Source organism: Camelus ferus, chromosome 13 (assembly GCF_009834535.1).
Source record: "Camelus ferus isolate YT-003-E chromosome 13, BCGSAC_Cfer_1.0, whole genome shotgun sequence".
In the NCBI taxonomy this organism is placed as follows: Eukaryota; Metazoa; Chordata; class Mammalia; order Artiodactyla; family Camelidae; genus Camelus; species Camelus ferus.
The window spans coordinates 10,962,127-10,982,710 of record NC_045708.1 but is presented as its reverse complement, the minus strand read 5'-3'; the positions used below and the strand labels follow the sequence as shown (position 1 = coordinate 10,982,710).

At 54.6% G+C, this 20,584-nt stretch overlaps 1 protein-coding gene across 7 annotated transcripts; it reads left to right on the top strand.

Moving 5' to 3' along the window:
* Positions 1-977: 977 nt before the first annotated feature.
* ARHGEF19 (Rho guanine nucleotide exchange factor 19) lies at positions 978-17,352 on the top strand. 7 transcript variants are annotated; one of them, XM_032495275.1, is made up of 20 exons: positions 979-1,230; positions 1,751-1,882; positions 2,151-4,001; positions 5,022-5,108; positions 6,333-6,405; positions 7,460-7,903; positions 8,359-8,640; positions 8,812-8,920; positions 8,996-9,072; positions 9,417-9,679; positions 10,451-10,611; positions 10,725-10,877; positions 11,144-11,273; positions 11,419-11,493; positions 11,677-11,766; positions 11,944-12,104; positions 14,091-14,249; positions 14,571-14,650; positions 16,257-16,361; positions 16,778-17,352. In XM_032495275.1, exons 3-20 carry the CDS (start codon positions 3,900-3,902, stop codon positions 16,933-16,935), a joined length of 2,709 nt encoding a protein of 902 aa, XP_032351166.1. In that variant the 5' UTR covers positions 979-1,230; positions 1,751-1,882; positions 2,151-3,899; the 3' UTR covers positions 16,936-17,352. The 7 variants fall into 7 exon arrangements, with proteins under 7 accessions (XP_032351165.1, XP_032351168.1, XP_032351167.1 ...); XM_032495274.1 differs by having other exon boundaries at positions 978-1,230; positions 8,812-9,072; XM_032495277.1 differs by lacking the exons at positions 1,751-1,882; positions 2,151-4,001 and having other exon boundaries at positions 978-1,230; positions 8,812-9,072.
* Positions 17,353-20,584: the final 3,232 nt, after the last annotated feature.

The following is a 20,584-nucleotide window of genomic DNA, read 5'->3' as shown; positions in this document are numbered from 1 at the left end:
GATAGAATGGCATTGGCTGGTCTCCCTGCCCCCTGCACCAGGAAGCTTAAGGCCTGATGGCAGAAGAGACAGGGAGGCGGGAGACCCAGATCGGGCAGGAGGACTATAAGCTCATTGAGTGTGAAGGCCTGTTTGACGAATACCTGGAGACGGGTGAGCAGTGGCCCCGCAGTACCAAGCCCAGCAAGGTCTCTGGGGGCCTAGCCCAGCAGAGGAAGTGACCCCAGGCCTGACACTCCCCAGCTCACAGAGCTGCAGTTTGGGTTCATCACCATCTTCGTGGCGCCCTTCCCACTGGCACCCCTGTTTGCTCTGCTCAACAACTGGATGGAGATCCGACTGGATGCCCACACGTTCGTGAGCATAGGCAGCCGGTGGCTGAGCGGGCACAGGGCGTTGGGATCTTGCTGCCCCTGCTTGAAGCCAAGGCCCACTTTTCCATTATTGTGAATGTGAGCCTAGGGCAAAGAAGGGGAATACAGGGTCAGGGGAAATGAAGATCAGAGACTAGGAAGAGGGAAACGGGGGCTGAGGCTGGAAATCAGGGTCAAAGATTGGGAAATAGAGGCAGAGAGCTAGAATCCTGGGGTGCAGGCTCATTCTGTCTGCGGGAGTGGGTTTGGACTCAGGTTGGGATGAGTTAGGAGTTTAGGCCCTGAAGCCCCTCTGCAGGCTTTCCTCATTCCTTTCACCTCGGACTTCCCGCCTCGTCCCCTGTACCAGTACGAACACCACAGCCAGCTGCGTGGCCACATCAGCTTCGCACTGGCGCCCGCACCTCCCGCTTACCTCGCCCAGGGCAACCACACACCCTGCAGGCGGGAGCACCACCGGGCGCGGGGCGGAGCGCGGAGGGGCGGGGCCTGCCTGGGAGGGGCGGGGCCCTAAGCCCGTGGACCCGCTGGCCTGGCTGGGGGCGGGGTGCTGAATCTAGAGGCGGGGCGGGATCCTGTGGGAGGGGTGGGGCGGGGCCTAAGTGGGAGGGCAGGAAGCTGAGTCTGAGGGGCTGACTAGAGGGTAGAGCTAGTTCAGGATATGTGCTAACCGGGCAGGGCCAGGCTCTAGGGCGAGGAGGCGCGAGAGTGCCAGGCGCGGAGTCGAGAGCCTCGCGGCACCCCACGCCCTTTGCTCCCAGGCACAAGGCCTTTCGCGACACGCAGGGGAATCTCATCCTCTTCTACTGGAAGGAAGCTGCTGGCTGTGCGTCTGGGCTTCATCATCGTCTTCGAGGTAGGCTCAGCCAACTGTGCGTTGAACAGACCAGGGTCCAAGTTCAGGCTGTGCCGCCGAATGGCTGTAAATGGGGTATATTACAGAATAGGATCTACTTCATTGGGTCGCTAGGAAGATTCAGTGGCAAGCATCTGCACAGCATAGTAGGTGCTCAGTGAATTAATGTCATGACTATACTAATATTATCTCTTGGCAGCAGTCCTGGAGGAAGGAGAGGAAGCATGCCCCTTCCAGCTTTGCTTAAGATCTTCTTTCTCTAGCCCTGACTCTAACAGGGTCCCTAAGGTTAAGGGGTTCGAACTATACCTCTGTGTCTTTCGGCAAATGACAACCTCTTTATGCTTCAGTTTCTTTACAGGTAGAACAGGAGAAGTAATCTACTCACCTCCTAGAGTTATTGTGAGGATTAAGTGAATGAATACCCGGAAATCCTCAGAATAGTGTCTTGCATTTAGTAAACGCTCCACAAATTAAGACTGTTAAGGCAATCGTTCTCTTTGGCCTCCCTTCTCCCCAGCACGTGGTGTTCTTCCTGAGCCTCATCGTCTGGCTCGTGCCCGACGTGCCAGCCATCCTGGCTACCAAGATCAAGCGCGGGCGCTACCTGGCCAAGCTGGCACTGGCAGACAACCGGGTGGCACTGCTTTCGGTCAGCGCTGCCCGCGGACCCTGGCCCCATCCCGTATGACCACGCCCCTCTAACCGCCCTCAGGGCTAAGCTCAACTTTCTTGCTCCGCCCTTCGTTCGGCCTCGCCCAGAGGGAGGATTGGCCAGATGCCCTCTAATTTCCACTTGGCCCCGCCCTTCACCCGTCCTTGTCACGCCCTTTCTTTTAAATTATTTCCACCAGAGTAGTTTCTGCTCTGGAGGGTCCTCCTGCTCAGCTTAACCTAGCCATGCTTTCTGTTTGCTGCAGCAGGGGCGCTGTCCCTGGAGCCCAGGACGTAGAGGCGAGTGAGGAGAGACTGCCCTTCCACGACGCTAGTTCCCCCAAGATGCTTCCTTCATTGGGGTCCTCTGCTTCCAGCCAGGGGTCTGGGCAGTACCTTGGCCAGCGGCCTCAAGGTTGCCTGGGAGCTGGGATGAGAGGGTTAGGGTTCTCTGAAGACCCCTAGTCCTGCCTTGCCTCTCCATGTTCCCAGTCTCCTGCTCTATGTGCGGTGCTGACAATAAACCTCTCTTTGTGCCCCATTGTGACATCTCTCCATGGACACCTGGTCCCCACTCACTCTGTGCAGTGTCTTCTCATTACATGATGATGCTCTGAGGGGCCAAAGTAGACATGAAGGAGTGAAGGGACCTAACCACTCTGAACCGAGTGGTCACCATTTGGTAGGGAGAGTTCATTAGTGTCTGGGTGTGGACCTCTTATCCCATGTGCTAATCAAAGCCTATAGTGTGTAAATAACAATAAAAGAGCTTAGCTAGATCAGCTGAGATACTTCCCAATGGATTTTCACACACTTTTCACCAGATCCTTCCTAAAGCCCAGTGAAGCAGTACTGGGCAGTGGTTAAGGACACAAATTGGTGGTGGAGTCAGACAGACCTGGGTTTGAATATTAGTTTTGACTTTTATTTGCTGTGTGACCTTGGGCAAGTTCAATGTCATTATCTGTGAGATAGGGATTTCATAGAGCTGATGGGAGATTTAAATGGGATAATGTGCTTAACCTGTGCAAGCCTCCTTTCCTCATTTGATTAAGTGGGAGAAATAACAGTATCTATCTTCTAAGGTTGCGGTGGAGATTAAATGAATAAATAGATGTGAAGTGCTCAGAAGGGTGGCCGGCACATAGTCAGTGTACAATTAGAATTATTAGCAACATGAGTATTAGTATTTGTATACATACTTGTATTAAGTGCCTGGCAATTACCAAGTGCTCATATAAATGGCAGGTAGTATTAGGGAGAAAGCAACTTCCCAACTTTCTCAGGTTTGTGAAGATTGCATGCCAGGTACAGAGTAGGCCCTCCTTACTAAAGGCTGGTTCTACTTGGGCTATTTGAATTGGTTTTTTGAGGGTTCATTCAGTGTGGGCTAGAGCCTGGGAAGTCTGGTGGAGGAGGCTGCTGGAGGTGGTGAGGTGGGTCATTATAGGCAGCAAGGGAGGATGGATGGTTCATGAGGAACTGGGATGCTGCAAGGGTGACCAGGATGGTGCCAGATGGTCACATCACAGACTTCCACAATTTTCGTCTCCCAACCATAGAGACAAGTGTTCCCATTTTATAGATGCTGTAGCCCACTCTGAGAGAGTCAGTACACTACAGAGTCCTCAGGGTCCCTGAGAAGTCTAAGGCATGGGAGTTTCTCTGCAAAGGTCCCAGGATGCTCCCCAGCCCCAAGAAGCCCCCTGCGGACGTTTCACATTTGGGAAGCTCCAGAAGATGGGTGACCTGTCCCCTGGGAGGAAAAGCAGTGCCTCTTCCATCTTTAAGATGTTAGTCTGGGGTCCTTCAGAGCCTCTCCTGGGCATAGGACTCCCATTGTTCCAGCCCCCCTCTTGTGCCTCAGACTGGCCAAACCGGTTCTGGGGAAGGGGGGCGGGGAGCAGGCACGTTGAGACAGCCGCCTGCCTGCCTGCGAGGTTCCCTCCGCCCTTGCCTCCCCTCTCCCTGCCCCACACAATACCTGGGAGCTTGCATTGCCTGGCTCAAGGGCCATGCTGACATCGCCCCCTGAGGACCTGGCTGCAACCCCAGAGCCCCCAGGGTGGCCTGGAGCCCTGGACGTGCTGGAGGCTGGACGGAGCTCCCTGGCTGAGGTAGGGCCCACCTGGCTGCCAGCAACCCCATCCTCCTCCCGCCAGTTTTCCCAAATGAGTCCTTTGTGCTGCCTGCCTGGCCTCTTATCCTGATCCCCACACACTTACGGCCTCTTGGGGCTCCACAACCTTCTTGGCCTGGATCCACTTTCCAGCCATGATCTCCCACTTGGCCTTGTTGGTTATGGAGAAGAGGGGCCCTGCCCTGGCCCTACTCCTCTGAGCAGCAGGGCAAGGGGTACCAGGGAGGGGGCAGGGAAAAGCTGGGTATAGGAGGCCAGAGCCTCTTTCTCCAGACTGTGGTAGTGGCCAGGACTCTCTCTGCCAGCCTTGCCAAATGGGCCCATTGTCCATGTGATTAACAGGGACCCTCCTTGGCCCTGCCCATCCTTCTCAGCCTGCAGAGACATTTGTGATGACACAGGTTTCCTAGATGTGGTGGCTGGGGTCCTACAGATGGGGACACTCAGGCCCAGGCATAGGCTATGATTTGCCTAAGACCACACAGTTGATCAGTGTCAACACAGGGCCTTGAACGTTGGCAGGGGTTTTCCCCTGTGGGTTCCAGAATGACCCTTGCCTAGTGGGCACTATAGTATCCTGTGTTCATATCTTGGGCAGGTAATGTCCCTGTTACCTGGGGCTAGTCTCTTCCGGAGATTCTTTTTCTTCTTATTTTTTGCCTAGCAGAGATAAGCTATAAACACTATGAACATAGTTCTGCCCTCTCCTTGGTCCCCAGCATTGAGGTTGAGTGGATCACATCCATGGAAGGCCACAGAGCTGGCATCCCAGCTAGATGGGTCATTCCCATTGCCCCTTGGCCAGGACAGAGGTGGAGGCTGACTCCCTCCTGACTTCCTCCCTAGGGACCAGCCTCCAGCCTGTCCCTCCCCACCCCCCCACCCCCACCAGAAGCCTTACACACCCCCCTCCATTTACATAGCCTTCTCCTCTGAGACTTTAACAGTGGGTGCTCCTGCCCCAAGGGTCCCATGTTTTGCTCATTTCTCCCTGCAGTTGACAAGGGTGAGGGGTTCTTCCTCACCCTCCAGGGGCTTCCAGAACCCAAGTGGAGAGAATCTCCCAGAATACAAAGGAGCAGAGGTATGTGTATATTCTGCCACATGTGGACCCACAGATGCAAGGGGGACTCCTGTGTTAAGGACTTGATTCTGGCAGAGAAAGAGACCTGTCTGCTGGGCAGTGGTCCCCTGTGTCTCCTGCCACATGCTTCTACAAAATAGGGTGTGTCTCACTGTCACTGCCTCAGTTTCCCTATCCATGTGATGGCCCAAGCCATCCCTCAACAACAGAAAGACTAATAATCCTCAAAAGAATGATTATCAACTACAAAGCTCCCACTATGTGCTAGGTGCTTTATATGCATTATTGTTAATTTTCATATTAGTGTTGGCATGACTATCTTATTTACCAGATGAGGAAACTGAGAGACTTGCTTCCTGTGGGGAGGGCCTGGAGGAGGAACTGTTCCTTAGGAACAGCCACCCCACCCTCACTCCAGGCAGGGGATGAAGAGAGCTGGGGGAAAGCAGGTTGAGGGGCTGTGCACAGTGGGGCCCAGTCACAGATCCAGTTGTCCCCTACTGGGTCCTCCCCTCCTTCCCACTCTCCCAGGGTCATTGATACTGTTACTGTTTCTCTCATACCAAAGTTTTGTCTTTCTCTCTGTGCACTGAGTCCCTGGGTTTTCAGCCAGAACAGTTAGCTATTACTTCCTCCAGGAAGCTTTCCTGGAATGCCTGGATCAAGATGAGCCCAGCACCCTACTCTGAAGTTTCCTCTGGGTTGGCTCTTGCCAACCTGGATTGTAACTGTTTTCATTTTTGGCTTCCACACGAGACTGGAAACCCCCCAGGGCATGAAACATTTGCCCATCTGTCTCCCCGAGTTTTTCTGGGCTTCACATCTGTCTCTGAGTATCTAGTCTGTCTGAAATTTTCATTGTCTCTGTCTCTCTGTCTCCATCTCTGGATCCCTGAATGTCTCAGCATCTGTGGTTTTCTGGTTTTGAGTGTTTTAGGGTCTCGGTTTCTGGGTTGCTGTCTAAAAGGTCTGTGTTCTCCAAGTCCCAATCCCTCAGTCTCTCCGTCTCTGTCTCCTGGGTATCCTGGCCCTGCCAGGCTGGGCACTACCCCTTTGGCCTGAGGGGGCCTCTGGGGGGGTCCTTGCTGCCCAGCCTGCCCACAGCGAGGCCAGGCTAGGGTAGGCCCCCGCCCAGCCCGCTCCCTGTTCCCTCCCTCCCTCCCCGCTTGCCTCACCACAGGGTTTGATGAATCAAACTCTTTGTCTGGGTGGGATCTCCCCCAGCCAGCTGGGCAGAGAGAGGGCTTCCCCTGCCGGAGCAGCCGAACAACATCAGCAGCAGGCCTTGGCTGGAGAGGTGAGGGGCTGCGGGAGGGCAGCCTGCGAAGGGCCACGGGGCAAGGGCTGGGGGGCTCAGACCTCTGATCATTAGGTCTGTCCTGAGGCTCCAGCAGCCTCCCTGGGGATGATTTACTGCCCAGAGAAGGCCCGTTCAGCCTGGCCCAATCCTGGGGCTGGGAGCTAGGGTAGGGAAGAACCCCTCTTCACCCCAAGCTGGGGGGCTGGGGCACTTTCCTGCCCTTCTCCTGGGATGACCCAGTCTGATCTGGGTGGTGGCCCGCCTGCCAGTCTGTGACTCTCCCAGCCAGCTTGGCATGGGTGTGGGCACCACTCAGGGCTAAAGGCTGCAACTCCGGGCCTGGGAAGGGAGGTTGGATAACACCAAAGCAAGGACTTCTGGGTCTGTGTGTTTGTATCTGCAGCAGGGTGTGTGAGTGTGAATGGAACAGCAGTGTGAGAAAGCTTGAGTGGATAGGTGACTACCTGGTGGGTCAGCATGTGTGTGTGAAATCCGAGTGAATATATGGACTTCTGTAAAAAAGTGTGCAAATGTATGAGCCTATGAATTTGAAATGTCTGAGTGTATCTGTGAAAGTGTGTGTGTCAATGTGTGTGCTCGGGAGAAAATGTGTGTGCATGAGTGTGGACAGACAGGAGTTTGTGTGACAGTTTGTGTCGGATCCCATGTCCCAGTGAGAGTTAGGAAATGTGCAAGGTGCCTAAAAGCACCGATTCAGAAGCTAGACTGCCTGGGTTTAAATCCTGGCTCCACCATTTATCAAATAACAATTGCTGTGCCTCATTTTCCTCACCATAAAATGAGGCTAGTAATAGTATCAGTTCAGGGTTATTGTGAGGATTAAATGAAATAATATGTAGAAAGTACTTGGCCTGTCATTCAGTAAATGCCAAGTAAGCCTTAGCTTTTACTATATAATTAGGTGTGAGAGTGCTTATACAGATGTGTGTACACATGTGTACACAAGGGTTTGTCCAGGCCTCCAGGACATGGTGGCTTGCTGGCCCGCCCTGTTACCCTGTGTCTTGCTCTGATGCCTTCTCCTCTGCAGGCCCAGGTGGGTGGCAGAGCAACAGAGGAATGGACTGTGGGCCACCTGCCACCCTCCAGTCCCATCTGGCTGGGCCACCTGGCACTGCCCACTACCCAGTAGCTGTGTGCCAGCAGGAAAGTCTGTCCTTTGTACAGTTGCCCACCCTGCAGCCCCCAAGTCCTGTGTGTCTGGATCTCTTCCTCGTCGCTCCAGAGGAGCTGCAGGCGCCTGGCAGCTGCTGGTCCCTGGGGACCCCTGCTCCTCTCCAAGGGCTGCTATGGCCATCATCCCCAGGAGGCCCAGACACTGAGATCTCTGCCAGTGCGGGAATGCGGCCCAGCAGGGCTGGCAGCTGGCCACACTGTCCTAGTGCCCAGGCCCCAGCTCCAGAGGGACCCTGGATTTCCCAGCACCCACAGCCACAGCGCCGGGCCAGCCATGGCTCAGAGAAGAAGTCAGCCTGTGAGTCACTCTGGGTGGGGGAGTGGTAGCCTAGTGGGGCAGATAGGGGAGAGCCTGGGTGGCTCTTTTAGGACTTTTAAGCCCCAGAGTTCCCCAAATAGGCAGGACAAGTGATAGATTTTAGCAATAAGGGAGCTGGGGCTCAGGGAAGGCAAGTGATTTGTCTGAGGTTACAAAGTGAGTGGCTATCCTGGGCTCCTTGGCCCTTTGCCCACTGCAGTCAGGCAGTCAGGCAGTCAGGCAGTCAGGCAGTCAGGCAGTCAGGCAGTCAGGCACGGTGCTTTCTCTCTACCCCTCTTGTTGATCCCATTACTCTGGAGAAAGATCCTGGCAAAAACATTGGCCATTCTCTTGGGCATGTCCCCCAGATGCTCAGGGCCATAGAGCAGCTGCAGGGAGAAGGTGGGGAGAGACCCACTGGATGCCAACCTCTGCTCTCACCCCGCCGCTTGCAGGGCGCAAGATGCGGGTGTACCAGCGTGAAGAGGCCCTTGTGAGCCCCGAGGCCCATCCTGTCTTCCTGGAGCCTAGCCGGGTGACAGAGCAGGCACTGAGCACAGAGGAGCCTGGGCCGCTGGAAATGCCTGGGTCCACCCGAGTGGGCCTCGAGGGGCCTGAGCGGAGGCGCTTCTCAGCCTCTGAGCTGATGACTCGGCTGCACTCTTCCCTGCGCCTGGGGCGGAATTCTGCAGCCAAGGCACTGACTCCAGGGTCAGGCACTGGAGTTGCCCAGGAAGGTACCAGCTCCTCCCCTGGGCCCTAAGAGCAGCCCAAGAGCCAGATGTGGGGTGGGGCACAGCTCACATTCACTGGATACCTGAGATTGGGGGCTGGTTAACTGGAGTGTGGTGCCCCAGTGCCCAGCACCACTCCTGGGGCCACCCTCTCTCAGCTCTTGCCCTCTCCAGGGAAAGCGTCTGCAATGGAGTCGCGCAGTATAGAGATGAGGGTGGACGCTATGGCGATGTCAGCCCCTGTTGACCTGAGCAGGGGCCATGGCAGCTGGCCCGAGCCCAGGTACTACTTCCCACTCCGGGCTCGGGTCCAAGGCCGGGTACCGGCGAAGAAGGGCCCCGACACTTCCTTTCCTAGGCTGGATGCGCAGGAAGAGCCGGCTCTGGGTTCCAGGAGCGCCAGCGAGCGGCGCCAGTCACGGTTCCTCCTTAACTGTACGTGGGACGTGGAACGTGATCATGGAGGAAGGGGTTGGGGGCTTGGGGGTCCTGGGAAGCTGGGATTTGGAGAGTTGAGAGGTAGGGATTTTGTGAGAGGGAGAGAACTGAACTCTCAGTATCCAGCACAGGGGCTAGCATACAGTTGGTACTCAAGCAGTGTTTGTAGAATGAGTGAGTGAATGAATGAATTCACTGTGTCCCGCTATACGAACCGTTGAAATGGCTAGTTAAGTGAGGCGGGCCCTTGGGTGAGACGGGGTGGGAGGGGGAAGCCAGGGAGGAGCCGGGCCAGGCCGGCAGGAGCCCCACGGTCCTCCTTCGCCCCTCTCCCCGCCCAGCCGTCCTCTACCAGGAATACAGCGACGTGGCCAGCGCCCGCGAACTGCGGCGGCAGCAGCGCGAGGAGGAGGGCCCTGGAGAAGAGGCGGAGGGCGCGGAGGAGGGGCCCGGACCGCCGCGTGCCAACCTCTCCCCGAGCAGCTCCTTCCGGGCCCAGCGTTCGGCGCGAGGCTCCACCTTCTCGCTGTGGCAGGACATCCCCGACGTGCGCGGCAGCGGCGTCCTGGCTACGCTGAGTCTGCGCGACTGCAAACTGCAGGAGGTGGGCGCGGGACCCCGCGGGGTGGGGCCGGCGGGGCTGCCCGCGGAGCGAGGTGGTCCTGGGGCCCACAGTGGGAGGTGCATAGAAGGGGCGGGGTCAGCAGTAGGTGGTTGGCAAAGTCCAGCAGTAGGTGGACTTTGAGGAACGCGGGCCACGGGGGTACCCAGCCAGCTGGCCTGCAAACTGCAGGTGGGCATGAAACCCAGCGGGGAAGGCGGGGCCATAAAAGAGGAACTGTCAATGAGGAAGGTGAGTCTAGGACCTGACAAGGTGGGGCTGGCCTCGTGCTAGGACGCAGGAGCCGTGGAGCCAAAGGCGAGAGGGGAAGCTCGATGGAGGGGCGGTGTCAGGGGCGGGGCCAAGGGGCGAGGCCTACCATAGGGCAGGGACCGAGAGGGGAGCCATCCAGAGCGCAAAACGTAAGGTGTGCCCGGGACTAGGTGGGGCCAAGGGCAGAGGCGGAGTCGGCAGGGGGGCGGGACTAATGGAAGGACGCGCCACTGAAGGGGCAGGGTCTTCAGAAGGCTAGGGCTCGGCCAGATGGGCGGAGCTGGGGACGCAAACTGGGTTTGACAATTGCAAGCATCAGGAGGCGGGTCCCAGATCCCTGCCTGGCACCAGGTTAGGGGAGGGGCTAGAGAAGGGGAGGAGACACGGGAATGCAGCTGTGTCAAAGGAGGTGGTGTCCAGGGCTTGGGATGCGCGTGGTGAGCGAGGCAAGGGCGTTCAGGCTGGTGTGGGCTTTTCAACCCTGCGTCCGCCCTCGCTCAGGCCAAGTTTGAGCTGATCACGTCGGAGGCCTCATACATTCACAGCCTGTCGGTGGCCGTGGGCCACTTCTTAGGCTCAGCTGAGCTGAATGAGTGCCTGGGGGCCCAGGACAAGCAGTGGCTGTTCTCCAAACTGCCCGAGGTCAAGAGCACCAGTGAGAGGTGAGGGAGTGGTCTGTCCTCGCTGGGGTCAGGGACCGAGCCTGCAACTGACTGGGCCCCCAGGTCTGAGGTCTTATCCGGGTCCTGGCCCTGACCCCCAGCTGACCTTTCAGGTTCCTACAGGACCTGGAGCAGCGGCTGGAGGCAGATGTCCTGCGCTTCAGTGTGTGTGATGTTGTGTTGTACCACTGCCCGGCCTTCCGTCGCGTCTACCTGCCCTATGTCACCAACCAGGCCTATCAGGAGCGCACCTACCAGCGCCTGCTGTAGGGCTGGGGGCTCTGAAAGGGGAGGTGGGGGAGGATAGAGAGAGTCTCAGGCAGCAATAGGTACAGAGGATTGGGTGGGGAGGGGTGACCCGGGAGGGGAGGGGTACTGGAAAAGGGCTCTGTGACCAGGATAAGGCTAGACTCAACCCCAAAGGACAGGAAGGGTGTGCTGAGAAGGCATCTGAAGAACCAATGGGTGGCTGGAGTCATGGATCCCAGGGGTTCAGGTTTACCTGTGATCGCAGACTCTCCCCATTCTCCAGCCTGGAGAACCCCAAGTTCCCCAGCATCCTGGCTCGCCTGGAGGAATCCCCCGTGTGCCAACGCCTGCCCCTTACCTCCTTCCTCATCCTGCCGTTTCAGAGGATCACACGCCTCAAGATGCTGGTGGAGGTACCCGGAGGGCACCAGGCTGTGATGAGGGCTGGGTGGGGGAAATGCTGATGTGCCCCCCACAGCCTTTTCTGGGCACCCAGGGCTAGGCAGTGTCACTGGGGGAGGTCACAGACTGCCTCATTGCACTGACCCCACCCTCTAGAACATCCTGAAGCGGACAACACAGGGCTCTGAAGATGAAGACATGGCCACCAAGGCTTTCAATGCACTCAAGGAGGTGAGCTCGGTGGGGCAGGGGATGTCTGGCTCCCAAGGGCCTCCCCCAAACCCCTGAGTGTCTCTAGAGGAGCTCCAGCCTTCAGTGTCTCTGGTCCCTAGGTGGGAGCCTGAGGCTGGGCCAGGGGAGCCAGGGTTGAGGGCTACAGGGGTGCTGCAGGTTACCCACCTATGGCCTCCCCAGCTGGTGCAGGAGTGCAACGCTAGTGTGCAGTCCATGAAGAGGACAGAGGAGCTCATCCACCTTAGCAAGAAGATCCACTTTGAGGGCAAGGTGCATACCCTGAGCTGGGAGATGGGGTGCACGAAGGGGCATCTCTTGTCACCTCCTTCCCTGGGGGCTGCAGGCCAGTTCTTCAGTGTCCACACCCTCCCATCCCCTGCCCTGTGCTCCCTTCCCTGCTGCCCCTGGCCTGATGTGTACTCCCCCTTGCCTCCTCCATCCTCCCAGATCTTCCCGCTGATCTCTCAGGCCCGCTGGCTGGTTCGGCACGGGGAGCTGGTGGAGCTGGCACCACTGCCTGCAGCACCCCCTGCCAAGCTGAAGCTGTCCAGCAAGGCGGTCTACCTGCACCTCTTCAACGACTGCCTGCTGCTCTCTCGGCGGAAGGAGTGAGTTGGGGTGGTGGGGCGGGAGGTAGATTGAGGTGGGGTTCCCTTCTTCCCCACCACTGGGCTCACAACCTATCACTGGGCCCAGGAGCCCTCACCTGTGTCAGGCTGTGCTGCCATGGCGCCCTGAGCCTTGGAGGCTCCCCCAAGAAAGGCAAAGATCAGGCAAGTTCATCTTCTGAACCTGAAACCAGGGTTGGACTATGTGCAGAGGACTTGAAGCTGCTCTGAGCTTAAGCCAGTTGGAGCAGAGATTAGGAAGCACAGCCCTAGAGTTCTAGCTCTTCCCTGAGTCATAATGATAATCACCAACGTTTACTGAGCACCAGTTCTGTGCCAGGCATGCTATGTGGGTTGTTCCCTTTAGTCCTCTAAACATCTTCCTGGGAAGTAGGCTCCCTTGTTATTCTCAACATCATGGAGCTAGTAAGTGCAGGAGCTGGGAGGAGGCCTGGTCTGTCGGATGCCACATCCCAGCTCTTAACTACTGTACTATCCTGTCTTCCATCTAGGAAATAGAGACTACCATGTAGGGAGATTCAATGTGATAATAACACATGAAGAGTTTAGCACAGTGCCTGGCACATACTGACACTCACTCAGTATTAGCTGTGCTTATTATAAGTTTAGAATGAGGGAGAAGACTTCTTGAATGAAGTAAGACTTAAGGCTGGATGGGATGAAGGATGGACATCTTATGCTATGGAAAGAGCTCATTTCTGATTTATTTGTTCATTCAATAAAGCATCACTGAGTCTTTGTTCTATCCTGGGCTGTCCAAAGGGTGCTGGTGACATGATGAATGAGACTTATTCTCTGTTCACAGGAGCTCTCAGATCAATGAAAATACATCCTAGTAACCATCTGTTCAAAGTTTTGATGGAAGGGTAAACTGTACTGTAATATCCCCTGATTTGGGATGAGAATCAGTATAAGCTTCAGAGAGGAAGGGACATTTGATTTGGGTTTTGAAGAATAAGTAGGAGTTTTCCAGGTAGAGGAGTTTGAAGGGATATAGCTAAGTCACAGAAGAGTATAAGAGCAGAATGTGTTTGAGAGATGATGAAGCCTGATATGGTTGGATTTGTAGAGGGGAAGGGCAGGAGAGGGAAGCTGGGATATTAAAAGTCATGGCAGAGAGGTTCCACTTTGTGAGGGCAGTAGGGAGCATGGAGAGTTAAGCAGAGGAGTGACACTTTACTCCTGGCCAATTTGGAGAATGGTCTGGAAGGGGAACAGGAAGAGACAGGAAGCTCTGGTAATTGCTCAGATGAGAGTAGATGCTCCAGAAGTGGTAGGGGGCTTGGGAACAAGTGAATCCTGGGGACAATAAGGAGACAGACAGATAGGATATAGCTGCTGTTTGGGTGTGAGGGAGAGGGAGGATAGAGCTGAGAACGAGGACTGAGTTTCCTCTTGGGCAACTTGGTGGCATCCTTCACTGAATTGGAGACAATGAAGGGACTTGGTTTGAAGTGGGAGATAATGGTTTTATTTAGATGGGTTGAGATGAAGGAACCTATGGAACATCCTCTCCCCACCTACCTATCCTTCCCATAAGGACCTATCAGACCCAAACAGCGGGCCTGGCCATGTTGGGCACTGGGATACAGTGGCAAATAAGAGACAAAATTCAGCTTCTATACCAGTCAGAGTCAGACATGAAACAGCCCATTAGAGGAACAGCCCAGTTGGCTCTTTGAAACAGGGGCTCTGGGGAGAGATTCAGAGAGAAGTAGAAAGCGTGCCTGGGGGTCAGGGACTGGTCTCCAATACCTTCCACCTCTGTCAGTGAGCCAGTGGGAATGGAGCTCTGGATTCCCTTTAGGGGCTTTGCTGGCTGCTGGGGGGCAATGCCCTGTGCAGCCAAGTTCCCTTAAGGGGGTCCTAGAGGGACCAATGACCCCTTCTCCTCCCTGCCAGTGGGTGGGGTAGCTGGGAGCCTGCGCATGGGCCAGGCTGACCTGGCCTCCTCTGGTCCTGCAGACTGGGCAAGTTTGCCGTTTTTGTCCACGCCAAGATGGCCGAGCTGCAGGTGAAGGACCTGAGCCTGAAGCTCCAGGGCATCCCTGGCCACGTGTTCCTCCTTCAACTCCTCCACGGGCAACATGCAAAGCACCAGTTCCTGCTGAGGGCCCGGACGGAGTGAGTGGGCCTGGGTATGGGGAGAGGGGACCCCTCAGGTAGGCACAAGGCCCTTTATCTCTGGCTTCAGGATGGTGGCATAAGGCTGGACATGGGCAGAGCTGGCACCCAGGGTGTTCTGGACCAGTTCTGTTCTTATGCTCAGAGCTGGATGGGGCACCAGCTTGGGAACAGTGCTGTGGGGGACTCTGGGGTAGAGAGGACATGGCCTTGGTTCCAGGTCTGGACATCATACCCAGTTCTCCCAGCCCTGGTTTCACCACCCTGGCTCTGGGAGACTGCAGTTTGCATGTTGTGACAACTCAGCCTCCCTCTCCACAGAAGTGAGAAGCAGCGATGGATCTCAGCCATGTGTCCCTCCAGCCCCCAGGAGGACAAGGAGGTCATGAGTGAGGGGGAAGGTAACCGATGCTACCTTCCCCTCCTAGGGCCACATTCCCTCGGCTGGGTACCTCCTTGCTCTCCCGTTTCCTCCAGTCCTGGGTGCCATGTGGCCATCGGGGGCGGGGGGGGAGAGATCAGCTGGCTGGGGGCAGTCAGGGGCAGCTCTGCGAAACCTCGAAGGACAGGCAGGATTGACATAGGACAGACCAACCTCCACGTACAGGCAGCACCCTGGAGATAACGTTGCCTTTTACATCCTCCCATTTCGTCCTCTCAGAAGCCCATTTTACAAATTAGAAAACAGAGAGTCAGAGAGGTAAAGTGACATGTCCGAGTTCATCTAGTAAGTGGCCGACCTGGGACTGGAACCCAGGTCTGTCTCTAGCTTTGCATCAGTGGTAGAGAGGACAGGCACCAGAGCGGTGGGGGTGTGCGGGTGGTGGCGGCAGGGCAAGGGATCTGCTCTGTTAATACAGAGGCTTCTCTAGGTGTGAAATGAGGCTGGTAAGCCAGGGTGCAGAGAGCAGCTTGATACAGTGGGGACCAAGTGGCTCTGGAAGGTTTTTGAGCAGGGTGTTAGGGCTGAGCTAATGAAGGAAGGAAGGGAACTCATTTCCAGCTGGTATCTTCCATGTGCCAGGGTGCTGGGGGCTTTGTATACGCATTTATTTTATTTAATCCTCGTGACAGCCCTATTAAGTAGAACCATTTTTCATATCTGAGAAAACTGAGGTCCAGTAATGTTAGGTAACATGCCCAAGGTCACACAGTCAAAAAGCTGGGATTCCAGCCTGGTCTGGCCCCAAGGCCTGTGGTTTTTCTGATATTCCCAGCCCACCTAGTGTGGTTGAAGGAGCTGAGGGCTCGGATTGGAGCAGATTCTCTGGTTTGAGCTAAAGGTCTTGTTTGGGCTGGAGGGTTAATTTCCCACTCCAAAGAGGTGGTCAGGGAAGGTCCTTGAAGGATGGTGGTGGGAACCATGAAAAGATCCAGGGAAGATCATTCCTGGAAGGGGGAACAGCCAGTGCAAAGGCCCTGGGGCAAGAGGGAGCTTAGAGTGTTTCAGGAATAGCAGGGCAACAAGTGTGGCTGGGCTTCATGAGCGAGGGGGAGGGGGGAAGATGAGGGCAGGTGAGGGGGTTAGCAAGGGGGCAACCCCAAATCATGCAGGGCTCTGCACACTCTGGAAAGGACTCTGGATTTTATTCTAAGAGAACTGGGAAGCCCTGGAGGGTGATAAATGGGGGAGTGATGAAGCTTGAATCCCAGTTGAGAAGGATGGACTGGAGGGAACACCAAAGTAGCATCAGGGGGCCTATGAAGGGACCATGGCTGTTTGTGGGGCTGTCTGGGGGCAGTTGAATTGACCTGGAGGTCAGAAGCAAAACACTGAATTGAGCTGGGGAGATGACAGCCCAGGGCACAGAAGCAGTAATCCAAGCCAAGAGGAACGGATTCACCTAGAGCTTGTGTTTAGGGTGAGAGAGGAGTGGCCAGGGTGGGCAGAGGAAAAGCAGCAGCAGCGGCTACCCTCCCACCCCTTATTTCCTCCTACTGCCTCTCCCTGCCTCACCCTGCCCCATCCTCCCCTGGAGACTCCCTCACTCTCCCTTGGGCTTTCAGACTGCCCCCAGGTTCAGTGTGTCAGGACATACAAGGCACTGCAGCCAGATGAGCTGACCTTGGAGAAGACTGACATCCTGGCAGTGAGGACCCGGACCAGTGATGGTGAGACGGGCCTCCTGGGAAGGCCTCCCTGATGGGGCTTCAGTGGGCAGGAGGTAGCTAGATAGCTAAGACTTCACAGGAAAAGGTTATGCAAGTGTTGGTCAGCCACAGCATGCAAGAATCAAGTTAGATAAGAGGAGGAACTTCCTGCTTGCAAAAATGTAGGATTGAGAGTAAGTGATGAGGGAGAGTGGGAAATCCCTCCTCAGAGGATATCAGGAAAAACAGGTCAGAATTTCATCCACAAGTCTGCTAGAGGCATGCTCCTTCCTGAAGCTGGGAGATGCTGAGATGATGTCGCCTCGGCCACAGGGGTGCAGACGAGGCTTGCATCAGGGCCTAGGCGTTCCCTTGCAGACCTAGCCCTGGTGTTCCTTTGATGCCACTGATGCTGCTCCCGGCCTGTGTGCTCTTAGGCTGGCTGGAGGGGGTCCGCCTGGCAGATGGTGAGAAGGGGTGGGTGCCCCAGGCCTACGTGGAAGAGATCAGCAGTCTCAGTGCCCGCCTCCGAAACCTCCGGGAGAATAAGCGGATCACGAGCGCCACCAGCAAACTGGGGGAGCCCCCCATGTGATGGGCAGCCGTGGCCTGGGACACCAGCTCCACACTCGGCTCCCGGACAGGTCTGGAGGCGCCTGCGGTGCCTCCATGCCCCAAGCTGCTGCTGCTGGGGCTTCTGTTCTGAGGCCTGGCATCGAGGGTACAGGCTGGACACAGGAGGGGTTGTCTTCGTGCTCCTTGGCGTCCAAGATTCAGAGCTGAAGGCAGTTTCTTCCTCTGGCTTGGGGGCCACGACATGTGACCTCTGATGTCTGGCAAGGACTTGGGCCCTCTCCTTTTCCTGCTCTCGACCCTGCCTGACTCTGGGCCAGCTCTGGTGCTGCTGGGTGCTGGGCCTATATGTGTATGTATATCTGGAGTCTTCTGGCCTGAGCCCTTGTGGGCCCTGGTTGCTGTGACTTGTCTGTAAATAAACTCCCATAATGCCTTTGCTTGGAGTCTGTGAACCATCTGATGCTGCCTCCTCTCCAGCCCCGTTTCTCCAGCTAAAAATCAGGAAGGTCTCTGGCTACCTCCCAGTGGGGATTTGGCCTTCTGCAGAGTTCACCTCTAAACCAGAGGAGGGTGAGAGAGGGGCTGTATATCAGTTAGACTGCTTATGGCTGCAATTAACAAAATATCCGATTCAAATAGGCTTAAATATTAAGGAGAATTTGTTAGTTCTTAGATTTATTTCTTATAGCTTCTTTAACAAATTACCACAAACTAGGTGACTTAAAACAAGAGGTTTATTCTATCACAGTTCTGGAGGCCAGAAGTCTGAAGTCAGTATCACTGAGCCCAAACCCGGTGTCAGGAGGGCCATGCTCCGTCTTATAGCGGAGATGTACTCTAGGGGAGAATTGTTCCAGCCTCTTCCAGCTTCTGGTGGCTGCCGGCCTTCCGTGGCTTGCGGCCGCATCACTCCAATCTCTGTCTCCATGGTCACACTGCCATTTTTGTGTGTCTGCCTAATCTCCCTCTGCCTCTCTCTTATAAAGAGACATGTGGTTGTATTTGAGGCCCACCCACATAATCTCTCCAACCCATAACCCTTCTTTAAATCCTATCAGCAAAGAACCACCTCCCCTCTATCCTATAACATTCACAGGTTCCAGGGACTAAGATGTGGATATGTTTTGGGGGGCCATTTCTCAGCCAACTGAGAAGTGTAGCAGCAGGATGGGCTTCAGGCAAGGCTTGATCCAGTGGCTAAATGATGTCACTGACATCCCAGCTTTTTCTATTTCTCTGCTCTGTTGTTCTTGGTATTGGCTCATCCTAAAGTTTCCAAGGGCTTTTTCATTCACATCCAGCTTGGAAGAAGAGAATTGTCTTTGTCCTAGCAGTCCCTGTCAAAGTTCTGGGATGCTTTAGACCTGCTTGGGTCACATGGCTACCTCTGGGCTGATCACAGTGGGCAGGGAATGGTGTCGGCTAATAGACCTAGCCTAGGTCATATGCTTTATCTCTGGAACCAGGTTATCTTCTCTGAAACCCCATGGATCCCCAAGTGGAATCTAGTGGCTGCTGCAAAGGAGGGATAGATGCTAGGGAGGTCAATGTTCACTAAAACCCAAGTCACCTAAGAAAGTGAAAGGACCTGGGAATAATGGATGTGGAGATATGAGCACACTTGGGTGGGAGAAGGAGAGGAGCATCCTTCATCTCTCAAAAGATGTCAAAGAAATCAGATGAGTTGAGGTGGTCCTAGAGGCCCAGCATGGGCAGATGGGGAGAAGCTCAGACCCCTGAAGGAGGTTTGGGGAATGACTTTCTAACATGAGCTGGTGCAGGGAGGTTGGAGTGCATGGGCTCAGGAGCCCTACCTATTTGAATTTGACTTCTGGTCCGTGCATTTATACCTCGTGTGATTTTTAAAAATAAAACTTTTACTTTGGAATACTCTGAGATTCACAGAAAAGTAGCAGAATTGTTCAGAGAGTTCTGTTCACCCCTTCCCCAGTTTCCCTAATGGTAACATCTTAAATGACTATGGAACAGTTGTCAAAACTGAGAAACCAACACTGGTACATGACTATTAACTGAATACCAGATTTTATTCAGATTTCACCAATTTTCCCACAAATGTCCTTTTTTTGTTGTTGTTCCATGATCCAATCTAGGATCCCACATTGCGTGTTAGTCATTACGTCTCCTTAGCCTCCTCTGATCTGCCACAGTTTCTTAGTCTTTCCTTGTTTTTCATGACCCTGCCAGTTTTGAGGAGTTCCGGTCAGTATTTTGATAAACTGTCTCTCTGCTTGGGTTTGTGTGATGTTTTGCTCATGACTGGGCAGGAGTTGTGGGTTTGGGGGGAAAAGACCACAGAGGTGACCTGCCCTTTTTGTCACATCATCTCAGGAGGCATGTGATGTCCACGTTACTTATTACTGGTTATGTTAACCTTGATTACATGGTTAAGCTGGTGTCTGCCAGTCTTTTCCACTGTCAACTTACCATTTTCTCCTTTTCCTACTCTGTTATTTGAAGCAAGTGGAGCCCACACTGAAGTCGGGGGGGAAGGCAGGATCCTCCTTCTGGAGGCCATATCTACAAATATTATTTTGAATTCTTCTGTAAGGCAGACTTTTCCTCCTCCCTCCCCAATTTATTTAATCAATCATTTATTTCTATCAGCATGGGCTAATGCCTTTATCTATCTTAAACCTTTGGGTTGTAATTCAATGCTAAATTATTTATTTTATTGTTCAAATTGTTCAGCTTTGGCCATTGGGAACTCTTCCAGATTAGCTCCTGTGTCTGTTACATCCCCCATCCTTTTGTGTGTTTGTTTTTTGAGAGTTTCCTTACTTTCTGGCACCACATGACATTCTACGCTCATCTTATATTTTTCCTTTCTTAGTACCGAAATCAGCCATTTCTCTAAGGAGCATGGTTCCTCTTACTGGACAGTGGTATTTAGAAACTAAGATCTGGGCACTGGATGTGCTCATTGCTTTTGGGGTGCTACTATTTCTAGGCCCACCCACTGGATAGAGGTAGGAAAAAAATATATATATATGATTTTAGACAAGATGCTTAATGGCTCTAAGCCTCAGTTTCACCTCTGCAAAATGGGGATGGTGATAATAGTACCTACTTCGTGGAGCCATTGTGAAATAAAATACATAAGGTTGACACCATAAGAAGGCTGTTCCATAAGAAGTTGCAAAAAATGGTAGCTTTTATTGAGTCGCAGCTGCAAAGCCAGGACAGGCGGGCCCTTGTGAGGTGGTGAGGCCTCTGTGTCTTGAGGATTTAAGGAACTCTGAAAGTCCAGGAACGATATTCCTGCACTGAGTAAAGCCCAAAGGGCCTCTCTGCTTCCTCCAGGGCTGAATCTGCATGGCAAGAGCCAAGGTGGGCACCGGGATGGCAAAGCAGAGGAGACAAGCTCTCCTCATTCAACCTGCCCTGGCACAGCTGGATTCTGGCCACCGCTCGAGTCTGGGCTAGGCTGCTGGGGGCTGGGGTTGGGGTGTGGCTGTCTTTAGGGCCATGTTGCCAGAGAGGCCAGGCTGCACAAGATCCTATGGGGCCCACTTCCCCTCTTCCCCACCTGCCCAGGAGGTATATTCCGGGGAAGGCATCGTGGGGGGTCCCCTCTCTCAGTGGTACCTGCCTCTGCCCAGGAGGCTCTGCCCTGGTACCTGGCCTTGGCCAAGGACCCAGGGCCCTGC

Excerpts from the sequence above, each read along its gene's own strand:
- ARHGEF19 (XM_032495274.1), top strand. The coding sequence starts at position 3,900 with ATGCTGACATCGCCCCCTGAGGACCTGGCTGCAACCCCAGAGCCCCCA. Across the intron at positions 10,612-10,724 it reads GTCAAGAGCACCAGTGAGAG|GTTCCTACAGGACCTGGAGC; the intron begins GTGAGGGAGTGG and ends CTGACCTTTCAG. Across the intron at positions 12,105-14,090 it reads CTGCTCTCTCGGCGGAAGGA|ACTGGGCAAGTTTGCCGTTT; the intron begins GTGAGTTGGGGT and ends CTGGTCCTGCAG.